This window comes from Gracilinanus agilis, chromosome 4, assembly GCF_016433145.1.
Source record: "Gracilinanus agilis isolate LMUSP501 chromosome 4, AgileGrace, whole genome shotgun sequence".
Lineage (NCBI taxonomy): Eukaryota > Metazoa > Chordata > Mammalia > Didelphimorphia > Didelphidae > Gracilinanus > Gracilinanus agilis.
Genome location: NC_058133.1, coordinates 246,778,201 through 246,790,420, shown reverse-complemented (window position 1 = coordinate 246,790,420; position 12,220 = coordinate 246,778,201). Strand labels below are relative to the sequence as shown.

The following is a 12,220-nucleotide window of genomic DNA, read 5'->3' as shown; positions in this document are numbered from 1 at the left end:
ACATGCAAAGCTGATAAATATGTTATCTATACTTTTATTCAAGTCATTGATAGAAATGCTAAACAAAAACAATCCTAAAACAGATTCCCTAGGATACTCAACTGAAGATCTTCAAGGTTAGTTTCAAGTCATTAATGATTTTCTATTTAGGTTCAACTAAATACCAGCTTTGAATTCTAAGTGCTTAGTCTAGAAATTTCCCTACACCTTTTCCACATGAATAGCTTGGGAAACTTCAAATGCTTTGCTAAAATCTAAGTAAACTATCAGTAAGGATTATTACATCTCTAAAGCTTAGGATCTTACATTTTCAGGAAAGATTATATAACAGTTATTTACCCTCCTTCCCTCCCTTTCACTCTCTCCCTCACAATTTTTCAGTGCTGCATTCAAAAGAAGTGAACCTTTCTTTAATGGGGAAAGTATGGAGAGGCACGTGGCAAGGGAAGGCAGAACAGACTACCCAATTGTGAGAATAAATATATAAGCCAGCAGTAGGGAAGCAGCAGTGTACTAAATTTGAAATAAAAGGACTTAGATGTGAATGTTGACTTAATTACTTACATGTTTTGTGATCCTGGGTAAATGACTTAACTCAATTTCCTCTACTCTAAACGTGTAGCTAAACTTTTAATAAGATTACATGAATATTGAAGATATTACAAGAAATAAAAAGGAAAAAAGATTGAAGGTGTTGCAGCAGACAAAAAGGGGGGGATGACCTGTTAATAAAAAGTCGCTTGGTGGCAGCAGAGGATTGAGTACAGCTTCCGGTGTGAGTGGGTATCTTTACAGTCTTCTCTCTTAATCTGGTGTTTTTCCTTTCCACTACACGTCTGTTCGCTATAAAACCTTTTAAATGAGGGATAAGCGACGGGAAGTTAAGGAAGAAAAACCTGATGCAGTCAAATACAGGAATCCAAAAGCATTAATGAAAGGCCTCAAATTGGTTTCAAGATGACTTTGCTTAGCCACATTTCTGTTCACATCACACCACAGCACTTGAAATCAGGAGCTATCAGAGACAAAGTGGAAAGCAATTTCCCAATTAGAAATTTGATCTTTTACCTGAGAGATAGACCCATTTTAGGAAGTGAATGTTGGCGAAAAGGATATAGAAATGCTTCTTTGAAGTACAAGTACTCAAACAAAACCAGCTTTGCGGTTTCTCTGGCTGCCGCATAGGAGGAAAGGTTTGTGGAAGAGGAACCATGCAGGGAGGTCACATGTTAAGACCTCAGCTCCCACATAAACGGAATAGGTATTTTTCACCCTCTTAGGAGCCTCTCGCTTCACATTAAACAAGCCAATAAAGGGGAAAAGGAAAATTATGTGGGCAGGGTGGAGTAGAAGAAAGAAACCATAAACCACTAAAACTCATGAAAAATTTAGTATTTACAGTTCTTTTTAATGAAAATATGTGGCTCTTAAAAGAGCCTTTTGATTTTTTTAACTCAGGAATCTTCTGAGGGAACCTACTTGGAGCTGGTGTATTTGGTGACGGCCTTGGTGCCCTCAGACACGGCATGCTTGGCCAGCTCCCCGGGAAGCAGCAGGCGCACGGCCGTCTGGATCTCCCGGGACGTGATGGTCGAGCGTTTGTTGTAATGGGCCAGGCGGGAAGCCTCACCAGCGATGCGCTCGAAGATGTCGTTGACGAACGAGTTCATGATGCCCATGGCTTTGGATGAGATACCAGTGTCCGGGTGGACCTGCTTTAAAACCTTATACACATAGATAGAGTAACTCTCTTTGCGGTTCCGCTTGCGCTTCTTGCCATCTTTCTTCTGGGCTTTGGTTACGGCCTTTTTGGAGCCCTTCTTCGGGGCAGGGGCAGACTTAGCCGGCTCAGGCATCTTCAGACAAACGCAGTGGAAATGAATTGGAGATTCCTCCCGTAGGGCTCCTTAGTACTTATACAGGGCGTATGCAAATAGAGGGCCCTTCAGAGTTCTTTTCTGATTGGAGAATTCTCTGTAAGGTTATCATGACTAAGCATTGTCCAATGTAAATAACAGATTCCAATCTTGCTTTCCTATTGGTTACATAACTATACGTCGCAATCAATGATGTAATGACTTTTTTCACTCTAAAACTACGGCAGAACTCCTCAGGGGCTAGCATTGCATTAGAGGTTTTTTCTTTTAAATCTTACTGCTTTCTTTATGCGGTTTTCGTGAGGACGCGGAAAGTTAGGATAAAAACCTACAGGAACAATTGCTTAAAGGTATTGCTGATTCTTGTACAGCGCATGCGCATCTCGATCTGTAAAGCATTACTCAATTTATTAGGGCTGGGGAGCCTTGGCCTGGAGCTGAATAGAGACAGACCAGAAGGTAAACAGCATTCAGCCTTCTATCACTGGTCATCAAACTATTAGGAGCTCCACGCGCTGCTGGCAGTGGCTATCTCTCAGAGTGGTTTCTTGAACTGAATCACAAGACCAGGAGCTTTAATTTTCACAAGAATTGATCATCTGCTATATTCCTTCAGTTTTACTTCATTTAAACCAAAGCATTGTCAGCTTTGTCCACATTTAGCAGAAAAGAATCCAGCTATCAATTTTGACCAGTGATAGAAAATTTAGTAGTTTGGAGCATATGCATACACAGGAAAAATTTTTTTGGGGGTGGGGGGAGGGTCGGGAACGGAGGAATACCTTGGGAAAATAATTTTTTCTATGAAGTGGGTATAAAACATTTTCTAGGGACTGTGTAAAAACTGCTTTCAAAGTTATGCTAATATTTACAGTGGGATCACAGAAAAATTTTTCTTTTGAGAAAAGCAGTGATTCAAGTGAAAAGACTTGATAATGCACTAGAAGCCTTGAGGAGTTGGTCCTTGTATTGCTTGCATTTGTGACGTGAAATCTTTTGGAGTTTTTTTCCCTTGAACTACAAAATGAAGAATTGGCTCATATTAGAACCTTTTTGAATCCAATATCTTTTTCTATGACTTGATAAATAGTTTTTCCAACGTTTTTCTTACTCTTAATTCCAATTTTTGAAACCTCCAAATCGCAATTTTTTTTTTTTTAAATCCTGGGACTCCATTCTAGGAGCATAGGGCCACAACCAGTAGGCAATGGGTCACACAGTCTCTCAGGGTCACCCAGCTGGGAAGTGTCTGAGCCCGGGTTTGAACCTAGGACCTTTCGTCTCCAGGCCTGTCTCTCAATCCACTGAGCTAGCCCAACTGCCCCTACTTTAGGTTGCAGTTTCTTTAGCAGATTTAGTTTTTACAGGGTGGGGTTGCTAGCCCCACGCCCAACCCTCCTCCTTTTTCATCTGGGCTAGGGATTGTCCTTAGCCCAGGAGTGGTAAGGGTGGGCAATAAGGGTCAAGTGACTTGCCCAAGGTCACACAGCTGGGAAGTGTCTGAGGTCGGATTTGAACCTAGGACCTCCAGTCTCTAGGCCTGGCTCTCAATCCACTGAGCCACCCAGCTGCCCCTCCAAATCGCAATACTGCCTTATAATAAGCGTGCTAATGAGCCTGGTCTCTCCAGTCTAGGCAGACAGTCCATGACTGTCTTAAAACAGATTGGGAGGGGCAGCTGGGTAGCTCAGTGGATTGAGAGCCAGGCCTGGAGACAGGAGGTCCTAGGTTCAAATCCGACCTCAGACACTTCCCAGCTGTGTGACCCTGGGCAAGTCACTTGACCCCCATTGCCTACCCTTGCCAATCTTCCACCTATAAGTCAATACACAGAAGTTAAGGGTTTAAAAAAAAAAAACAACAAAAAACCAGATTGGGAGAATATTTTAAGTATCGTAATTAGGCTTTGACCTGAAAATGAGCTGACTGGTCCTTGCAAGATTCAAGCTAACCATAACTTGCACTATCAATAGGGGCTTCCCCTACTGAGGATTTTTTAACAGAGTACCCAGCTGCAAGAAGAGCTGTCCAAAAATCTCCTTTCAGGCTCTGAAATATCTGAAAAGGCTAGGGAAAGGATCTTCTCTGGTGGTCCTAGACCCCATTTTCACTCATCTGTGATAATAGCTCTCAATCCAGTTTCTGAATATTTATGTCGAAATTATAGGAAAGACTTATTTCCTGGAAAAAAGATTTTCCTGTTAAATATAAATTAATTTAAATTTTGTTCAGAATCAAAAGTAATCATCTGTGTTTCTCTATATCTAGTCTCCTAGTTCTGTAGCCTTAAATATCAATGTTATTATAATTGTGTTGTCAAAAATACAAAAATATATTTAAGTACCATACGCCATAATATAAAGATCATAAAGATCATAGCCAGAGTTAGTTTTAGAGTCAGTTTTTAAACAGGTTCATTCCAGTCAAGTTACCTTTAGGATGATAGTTAAAGTTATTTCCTTATAGCCTCCTTACAGTGGTTAGTGAGCTTGTAAATGCCTCAGGATTTCATTGCTTCCTGGCTGTCTTAAAAAAACAATTGCTAATATATATATAAAACTAGTACCTATTCCCCAGTAGATAAATGGCTAAAGGATATGAAGCAAGTTTCCAAAAGAGCTGTGAATTTTTCACAACCACATGAAACAATGCTTCAAATCCTAATCAAAACAACCCACAGGTTTTATCTCACACCCAGTTATGGGCAAAAATGACCCAAGAAATTGCAACAGTTAATGTTGGAGGGGTTGTGGAAAGATAGGTAAACGAATACATTATTAATGGAACTGAGAAATGGTATAACCATTTTGGAGAGTAATTTGGAATTATGCAAATAAAGTATCTAAAATGTCCATACCTTTTAAAACAAAGACTACTAAGCTTATACTCAAAGGAAACTATTGAAGAGGAAAAAAGTCTCCATATACTACAAAATATTTATAGCAGCACTTTTTGTGATGCTTAAGAATTAGAAGCAAAGAAATGCCCATCTATTGGGAACTAGCTAAATAAATGCTGGTACATAAGTGTAACAGAATAATACTGTGCTGTTAGAAATGACATGTGTTGAGAAACATGGAAAAATATACATGTACTGATTCAGAGTAAAGTAAGCAGAATCAAGAAAACAATATATCTAGTGCTACAACATTATAAATTGATGAACTGAATGCCAAAAAATCTAATATAACAAAATTATAAAAATCAAGCAGGATTCAAATGTAGAGATAGCAAAGATATCCCTAACCTACCCCTTTGTGGAGTTGCAAGGTCCATAGGAATCACACACTGCATATGCTTTTGGACTTTTTCAATTTATTGACCAGTTGTGTTGGTATTTTTTCCTAAGAAATACTATTTGTTGTATATGCAATGACTCTCTGGGAGGAGGAGGAGGGTGGGATTTGGATATTTGGGATAACTGCTGTGATGTAAGGAACAGAAAATATCATTAAAAACAAAACCCCAAAGGAAACAATTACAGTTTACAGTGTGTGTGTGTGTGTGTGTGTGTGTGTGTGTGTGTGTGTGTGTGTGTGTGTGTTAGGAGGGGGTAGAGATAATTTAAGTTGGGGTTCTGCTTCAAAATCTATTAATTGTTAATTCTAGAGCAAAAAAGGGACACAATACTTCATACTTAATTCATATACTTTTTCTACTTGGAAAAGGAGTCTTCCAAAATGAAGATTGCAATTTCTTTTCAATATCCAATAAATAGTAAAATGATAACCATAACAAGTTATAATATGGCTTTGATCTATCACTTTCATTTCATAAACATTTGCATATCAGTAGTAAATTAAATCATGCATAGTCATTCACTTAATATGGACATATTTATAAGAATCTCCAGCTTTTCTTGTCTAACTCAGCTGACAACCTTATGTATGATTTCTAGTCTATATTATGATTGGTTTATTATTGTCCACATAAGAACCTACCTCCTAAGAAGTTATATGCATAGTCTTATTTCCCAGGGTCAGACAAATATTGGTGTGGATGGGTGGCAATGAAGGAGAAAAATATGTGCATATTTTCTTGTATTCTCTCTTTACATCTCATTCAATAAGCCCTGAAATTATTTATCTTAATAATGTGTCTAAGTTCATTGAAATCCTGAATGTAATAGAAACAGAGAGGAACATGGGAGAACCAGGAAGAAAGAGCAGTGCCATCTAAGCCGGAAAAGGTTGTTAATAAAGCCAAAACTGCTGGGAGAAGTGAAATGAGGTCTGAGAAATTTGGATGAGTCAATGTACTAAGATAAATAAGTTCCTCAGTAAGCCTCCTAGATTCATTTTATTGTGAAAGGAGGAGTTGCAAGATGTGTAGTGGACAGAAAACTAATCCTTAGTCAGAAGATCTGATTTTGAATTCTAGATCAAATGTTGGGTTAATTGCTTACTCTTCTGATTCCATTTCATTTGCAAGCAACAAATAGCCTCCTTAAGATACTGCTACGAGAAAATGGTTTGGTAAACATTATAAACTATAAATTATTTTACTTTTTATCCTAGTTACAAGTTTCTTGGAGACATCTTTGAGGCAGGAGCGGACTTGAGAAACGGAAACAAAATTAGTTTCCTAGGACAAGATTACAAAAACAACAAAAAAGAAAGGCAAGAGTCAGATTACAGCAGGTTGAAGACTTTTATGCAAACGAAGGGTTAGTTTACCTCATATCTGATTGGGTCAAATCACCAGAAGTGGGAAGGGCGTCTGTAATTAAGTAGATTCTTGACCTACTTTCTGATTGGCTAATTCAGCAAAAGCTGTTTTTAACCAATCCGAAAGCTTACTTTATCCTACCACAAAATGGTATAATAGGTTCTGATGTCTGACGTTAGGTACTCATTTTTTCCTTTTTCTAAAGATCTAGCATCTTATTTTCTCCGCCATGTCTGGACGAGGAAAGCAGGGAGGCAAAGCTCGCGCTAAGGCTAAGACTCGGTCATCTCGGGCAGGTCTTCAATTCCCGGTTGGTCGTGTCCATCGACTGCTCCGCAAAGGAAATTATGCCGAGCGGGTTGGTGCTGGTGCTCCGGTATACCTTGCAGCGGTGCTCGAGTACCTGACTGCCGAAATCTTGGAGCTGGCAGGCAATGCTGCTCGGGACAACAAGAAGACTCGTATTATTCCTCGCCATCTTCAGTTGGCTATCCGAAACGACGAGGAACTCAACAAGCTGCTGGGCAAGGTTACTATCGCCCAGGGTGGCGTCCTGCCTAACATCCAGGCGGTGCTGCTTCCCAAGAAGACCGAGAGTCACCACAAACCTAAGGGCAAGTAGAGTGTCTTCAGCTAGGGCTTAAGGATATAATCCTCGCCTATCAACTAAAACCAAAGGCTCTTTTCAGAGCCACGCATGTCTTCAAAACGAGAGCTGATAGCATGACAAAAAGCCTACCCTTTTTAATTTTATCCAAACACCTTTTTAAGAATGAAGTACTTTTAAAGAGGTACTGGAATAAACGTATATCCCGAGCGCATGGTATATACCTTAACCTTGAAAGAAATTTCCATGCCTAATATGTAGTAATCCTATTTCAAAACTAAACACTAGGTTCTCCGCTAAAAATTCAACAAGTCAACCATTCAAAGTACAGTCTTAACAGATGTCTAATCCTGCAGCTGAGAACCTTGGGCCTTTTTAATTCTTGGGTTAGGAGGTTGAAATAAAAACATACTTTTTACCATTTTTCGACAGTTTGCTTAAACGTACTAGGGAGGGGGTGGTCTTTAGGAGAAAGGAAGGGTCTAAAAAATGAAAAGGCGCGGGAGAAAGAAACAGGCCCGAACAAACCGACCAATCCTGTACTAGCGCGGTCTTTTAAAAAAAATCAAAACAATGAAAGCATTCTGGCCTTTAAAGTGACAGCAATCCTGGGGAGACACGAGAAGTATATAATAGTGCTCGGAAAGATATATTCCCTATGTGCTCCGTAATTAGAGAGGGTAAAGGAACAGGAAGAAGTTAGCCCGCTAAAGGAACGGTTTGCAAAATTGAGGGAGAAGGAGAGGCCTAAAGGAAGATCATCCAATCAAATCATTCGGAATACACGGACTGGAATTATCAACCAATCCTTAGTCATAGCTCAGGATTTGTATGTGCTGTTCAATCCAATCAGAACTAGGCTTATTCTATAAATACCGCGACTGTAGCCAACCTTTCTGTTTTCTGGCAAGATGGCTCGTACTAAGCAAACTGCTCGAAAGTCTACTGGCGGCAAGGCTCCTCGCAAGCAGCTAGCTACTAAGGCAGCTCGTAAGAGCGCTCCCGCCACCGGCGGTGTGAAGAAGCCTCACCGCTACAGGCCCGGCACCGTGGCGCTGAGAGAAATTCGGCGCTACCAGAAGTCCACTGAACTGCTGATTCGCAAACTGCCCTTCCAGCGGCTGGTCCGCGAGATCGCGCAGGACTTCAAGACCGACCTGCGATTCCAGAGCTCGGCTGTGATGGCCTTGCAAGAGGCGAGTGAAGCTTATCTCGTAGGACTGTTTGAAGACACAAACCTCTGCGCCATCCATGCTAAGCGGGTAACCATTATGCCCAAGGATATCCAGCTGGCTCGCCGCATCCGCGGGGAGAGGGCTTAACTTGTCAATAAGATCCGAACACCCCAAAGGCTCTTTTCAGAGCCACCCACGTTTTCACTAAAAATAGTTGTGACCTTTTAGATTTTAATATTTTGGGAGGGCTTGTAATAGTGATAAGTGCCCCCCACATCAGATTGTGTGTGGGGGGTCATGTAAGTAAGGTAAGCTGGAAGCATTTTATATTGGGGTGAAATTCACAAGTAGTTTGCTGGGTTAAATTGAGGGAGAGAATCATAAAAGGAATGTAGTTTATATTAACTCTGTCGTCTTTAAGGTAACTGGGTAGAATGAAGAGCAGTCTAGCTTAAGTACCTTAAATTGTTTACATTTGTGAGAAAATGGAGTGGCCAACTTGAAAGGAAGCAAAAGACCTAGAGCTGTTGGCACTATTAGTAAGATGAAATAGGCCTACAAAGGTAAGCTCCATCAAGGTTGTGGGGAGTTTTTTATCTTTGTCATTACTCAGTTTAAAAAAGGTTTGTTGTCCATAGAACCCCAAACTTGCCCTTTTGCTTAGCAACTCGGGGATGCTATATAATCCACCAAATAGTAGGCCTACAATTGTGAAACCTGGTTTTTATTTTTGCCCAAACCCTGCGATTTGCTATGTTCCTAAGCAAGTCTTTTCTCATTTGTAAAGGCAGTTTGGCTAGATGGATCTCCGTGTTCCAGTATGTGCCAAAGTTTTTTTTTGTTTGTTTGTTTTTGTTTTTTTTTGTTTAAAGGTTTCCCAATAAGAAGACATGAATATATACAATGAACAGGAAAAAAAACAAACCCTGAATCACTACTATGCATGGCTTGTTTCTTTTAAAGAGTATAAAATAAATTCAGCAGTTTAAAAGAGCTCTTGATTGATGGAGTCTTAACATTTGGACATACTTCTGAGCATTCTTTTTAAATAACATCATCAGTACTTCTATTTCCTTTTTGTTTGGCCACTACTGTCATTAGCCAGATTATATGCTCCCCTTCCCCAATTCAGTCCTTCCTAACAAGTTACAGTCAAATAAAAACACCCACGTATTGGCCATATTAGAAAATGTATTTCATAATTTTCACCACTAGACTTATCCATCAGGAAGTAGAAGCATGCTCAAGATTGGCTTTCTGAAACTTTAATTAGTTACCACATTGGTCACAGTTCTTAAATCTGTTCCAAGCTGTTTTTCTTTACAGTGGTGTAAATCACTGCATGCATTGTTCTGGTTCTGCTCACTTTATTCTATATTTTTTCCCATACAAGTTTTCCTAGGTTTCTCTGTACACATTCCTGTTGTCATGCATCATTATGGTACAATAATATTTTGTACTGTTCCTTTAATTTGTTTAGCTCATTCTCAATATGTAGGTATTTTCTTAGTTCCCATTTTCTTGCAGTTATAAGAATACAAATACTCTTGTTCATTTGAGTTCTTTCCAACCTTTATATATCTTTGGGATTTAACGATGCTAATGCTGGGTTAAAGGGAATGCACAGGTTAGTGACTTGGTTATAGTTTTAAATTGCTATTAAGAATGACTGCATAAATTTACAGTGCAGTGATTTTTCTGTTCTCCCACATTCTCTCCAGTAACTGTCATTTTCTTTTTTCTTCTTTTTTTTGGTCATCTTTGCCAATATGATGGATTTGAGGTAAATTTTCAATTCCTTTTTTTTTTTCTAATAAAACTATATGCTATATTTCAAATGTTGTTGATAGCATGTTTTTTTTTTCTTTTGAAAACTGATTTTTTTTATAAATTTGCCCATTTATCTATTAGGGAATAGCTCTGCTTATACAGGGTGTCCTCCTCAAAGTCTTTTTTTTTTTTTTTTTATCCTGGGACTCCATTCTAGGAGCATAGGGCCACAACCTGTAGGCAATGGGACACACAGTGTGTAGGCAATGGGACACACAGTCGCTCAGGGTCACCCAGCTGGGAAGTGTCCGAGGCCGGACTTGAACCTAGGACCTTTCATCTCTAGGCCTGGCTCTCAATCCACTGAGCTAGCCCAGCTGCCCCTACTTTATGTAGGACCTTTCATCTTTAGGCCTGGCTCTCAATCCACTGAGCTAGCCCAGCTGCCCCTACTTTAGGTTGCAGTTTCTTTAGCAGATTTAGTTTTTACAGGGTGGGGTTGCTAGCCCCACGCCCAACCCTCCTCCTTTTTCATCTGGGCTAGGGATCGTCCTTGGCCCAGGAGTGGTAAGGGTGGGCAGTAGGGGTCAAGTGACTTGCCCAAGGTCACACAGCTGGAAGTGTCTGAGGTCAGACTTGAACCTAGGACCTCCAGTCTCTAGGCCTGGCTCTCAATCCACTGAGCCACCCAGCTGCCCTCAAAGTCTTGGTACCATTTTATACTATTAAAGGTTAAAGCTGATTCAAATACACAGCAACCCATAAGTCTCAGTGCAGTTTTAAGCTTTGGGAGAGTATAGTATTTGAATCATTTACCTATATTGCTTGTTACTAAAATTTTACCATTTTTTTTCCCAGAGAAAATTGTTAAAAATTCTTTCTCTCAGTTTGCATTCTAATTTTAACTGCATTTCTGAGTTGTTTCTGATGTCCTCTTCTGAGTATCCATTTTGAGCTTATGTTAAATGGTTTGAGATGCTGGCATAGAATAATTTTCTGCCAGGCTGCTTTCCAGTTTTTGCAGAAGTTTTTGATGGAATAGTGAGTTTTTAGACAAGTAACTGGTTGAAATTTGGTTTTATCGATATTATGTTTGCTTCTGTATCTTATGTACCATCTATCCCACTGACCAATTTTTTCCATTTTGAATGATTTTTATGGATTATTGCTTTAAAATAAAGTTTGACTTCTACTAGTTTTCCTTCCTTACTACTTGTTTTCCTTGATAATTTTTATTTTTGTTCTTCCAGGTCAATTTTACTATTTTTGCTTTATGAAGTAACTATTTTGATTTGAATTGGTATATTAGGAAAGAAATAAAGTGGTATTATAATTTTTGTTAAATTGGCATGCTCAGTTGTAAGTAATTAGTAGCTCTCCAAATATGGAGATGTGTTTGTATTTAAGTAAGTAGTGTTTTGTATTTGCATTCATTTTTTTAAATATAGAGAAAAGCTGACAATTTATAGAAAGTTGTTTGCTGTGGTTTTTGTTCCAATCAGTTTTTGGTTGAATTTCTAGGGTTCCCTAAGTAGACCATCACATATATCATCTGCAAAAATTGACAGTTTTGTTTCCTCTTTGCTTATGCTGGTTCCTTCATTTTTTTTCCTTGTAATTGCTTAAAATAGGTGACATTATATGAAATAATAATGGTGATAATAGACTTTCTTGCTTTAATCCCAATCCTTATTGTTTCTTAATTACATACAATTCTGGCTCTTGGTTTTATATAGATAGTATTTACCAAACCAAGGAAAGGTCATTTATGTCTGTGTTTTTTAAAAAAATGTTTAAACATAAATGGTTATTGCATTTTTGAGAGCTTTTCCTGCATCTATTGATAATTATTTATTTTTGGTTATTAATATGGTCTATTATGTTTATGGAATTTTCAATACAGAACCAACCTTGCATTCCTGGTATAAATACAATTTAGTTACAGTGAATAATGAAGCTGTCCACCGACTCCACGAAGATTCCTAGTGGGTTGGACACTTAGAAAGGGGAACCAAGGACTGAGTGAAAATGGGCTACGGGTTAAGGATTAATGGAAAGAGAACATAAGGCGAGAATAAAGATACACAGACACAGAAAGTTTTGGCATAAGGTAGACAGACAGC

At 39.0% G+C, this 12,220-nt stretch overlaps 3 protein-coding genes across 4 annotated transcripts in view; 2 read left to right on the top strand and 1 right to left on the bottom strand.

Annotated features, from left to right (window-relative positions):
- The first annotated feature begins 607 nt into the window (after positions 1-607).
- Positions 608-12,220, top strand: part of LOC123243892 (histone H3) — a 64,141-nt gene continuing 52,528 nt past the window's right edge. The window contains exons 1-2 of one of the 2 annotated variants that reach the window (XM_044672035.1): positions 608-616; positions 8,064-8,492. In XM_044672035.1, coding sequence (XP_044527970.1) covers positions 8,064-8,474 — 411 coding nt within the window. In that variant the 5' untranslated portion in view covers positions 608-616 and the 3' untranslated portion in view covers positions 8,475-8,492. Of the gene's footprint in view, positions 617-8,063; positions 8,493-12,220 lie in introns of those variants that run through there. The other variant, XM_044672034.1, reaches the window with a different exon arrangement.
- Positions 1,412-1,865, bottom strand: LOC123243900 (histone H2B type 2-E-like). The gene has a single exon (XM_044672042.1). It carries the CDS (start codon positions 1,854-1,856, stop codon positions 1,476-1,478), a length of 381 nt encoding a protein of 126 aa, XP_044527977.1. The 5' UTR covers positions 1,857-1,865; the 3' UTR covers positions 1,412-1,475.
- Positions 6,770-7,216, top strand: LOC123243897 (histone H2A type 1). Its single transcript, XM_044672038.1, has one exon. It carries the CDS (start codon positions 6,775-6,777, stop codon positions 7,165-7,167), a length of 393 nt encoding a protein of 130 aa, XP_044527973.1. The 5' UTR covers positions 6,770-6,774; the 3' UTR covers positions 7,168-7,216.

Bases quoted from the DNA above. Each gene is read 5' to 3' on its own strand.
- LOC123243900 (XM_044672042.1), bottom strand. From the start codon at position 1,856: ATGCCTGAGCCGGCTAAGTCTGCCCCTGCCCCGAAGAAGGGCTCCAAA.
- LOC123243897 (XM_044672038.1), top strand. From the start codon at position 6,775: ATGTCTGGACGAGGAAAGCAGGGAGGCAAAGCTCGCGCTAAGGCTAAG.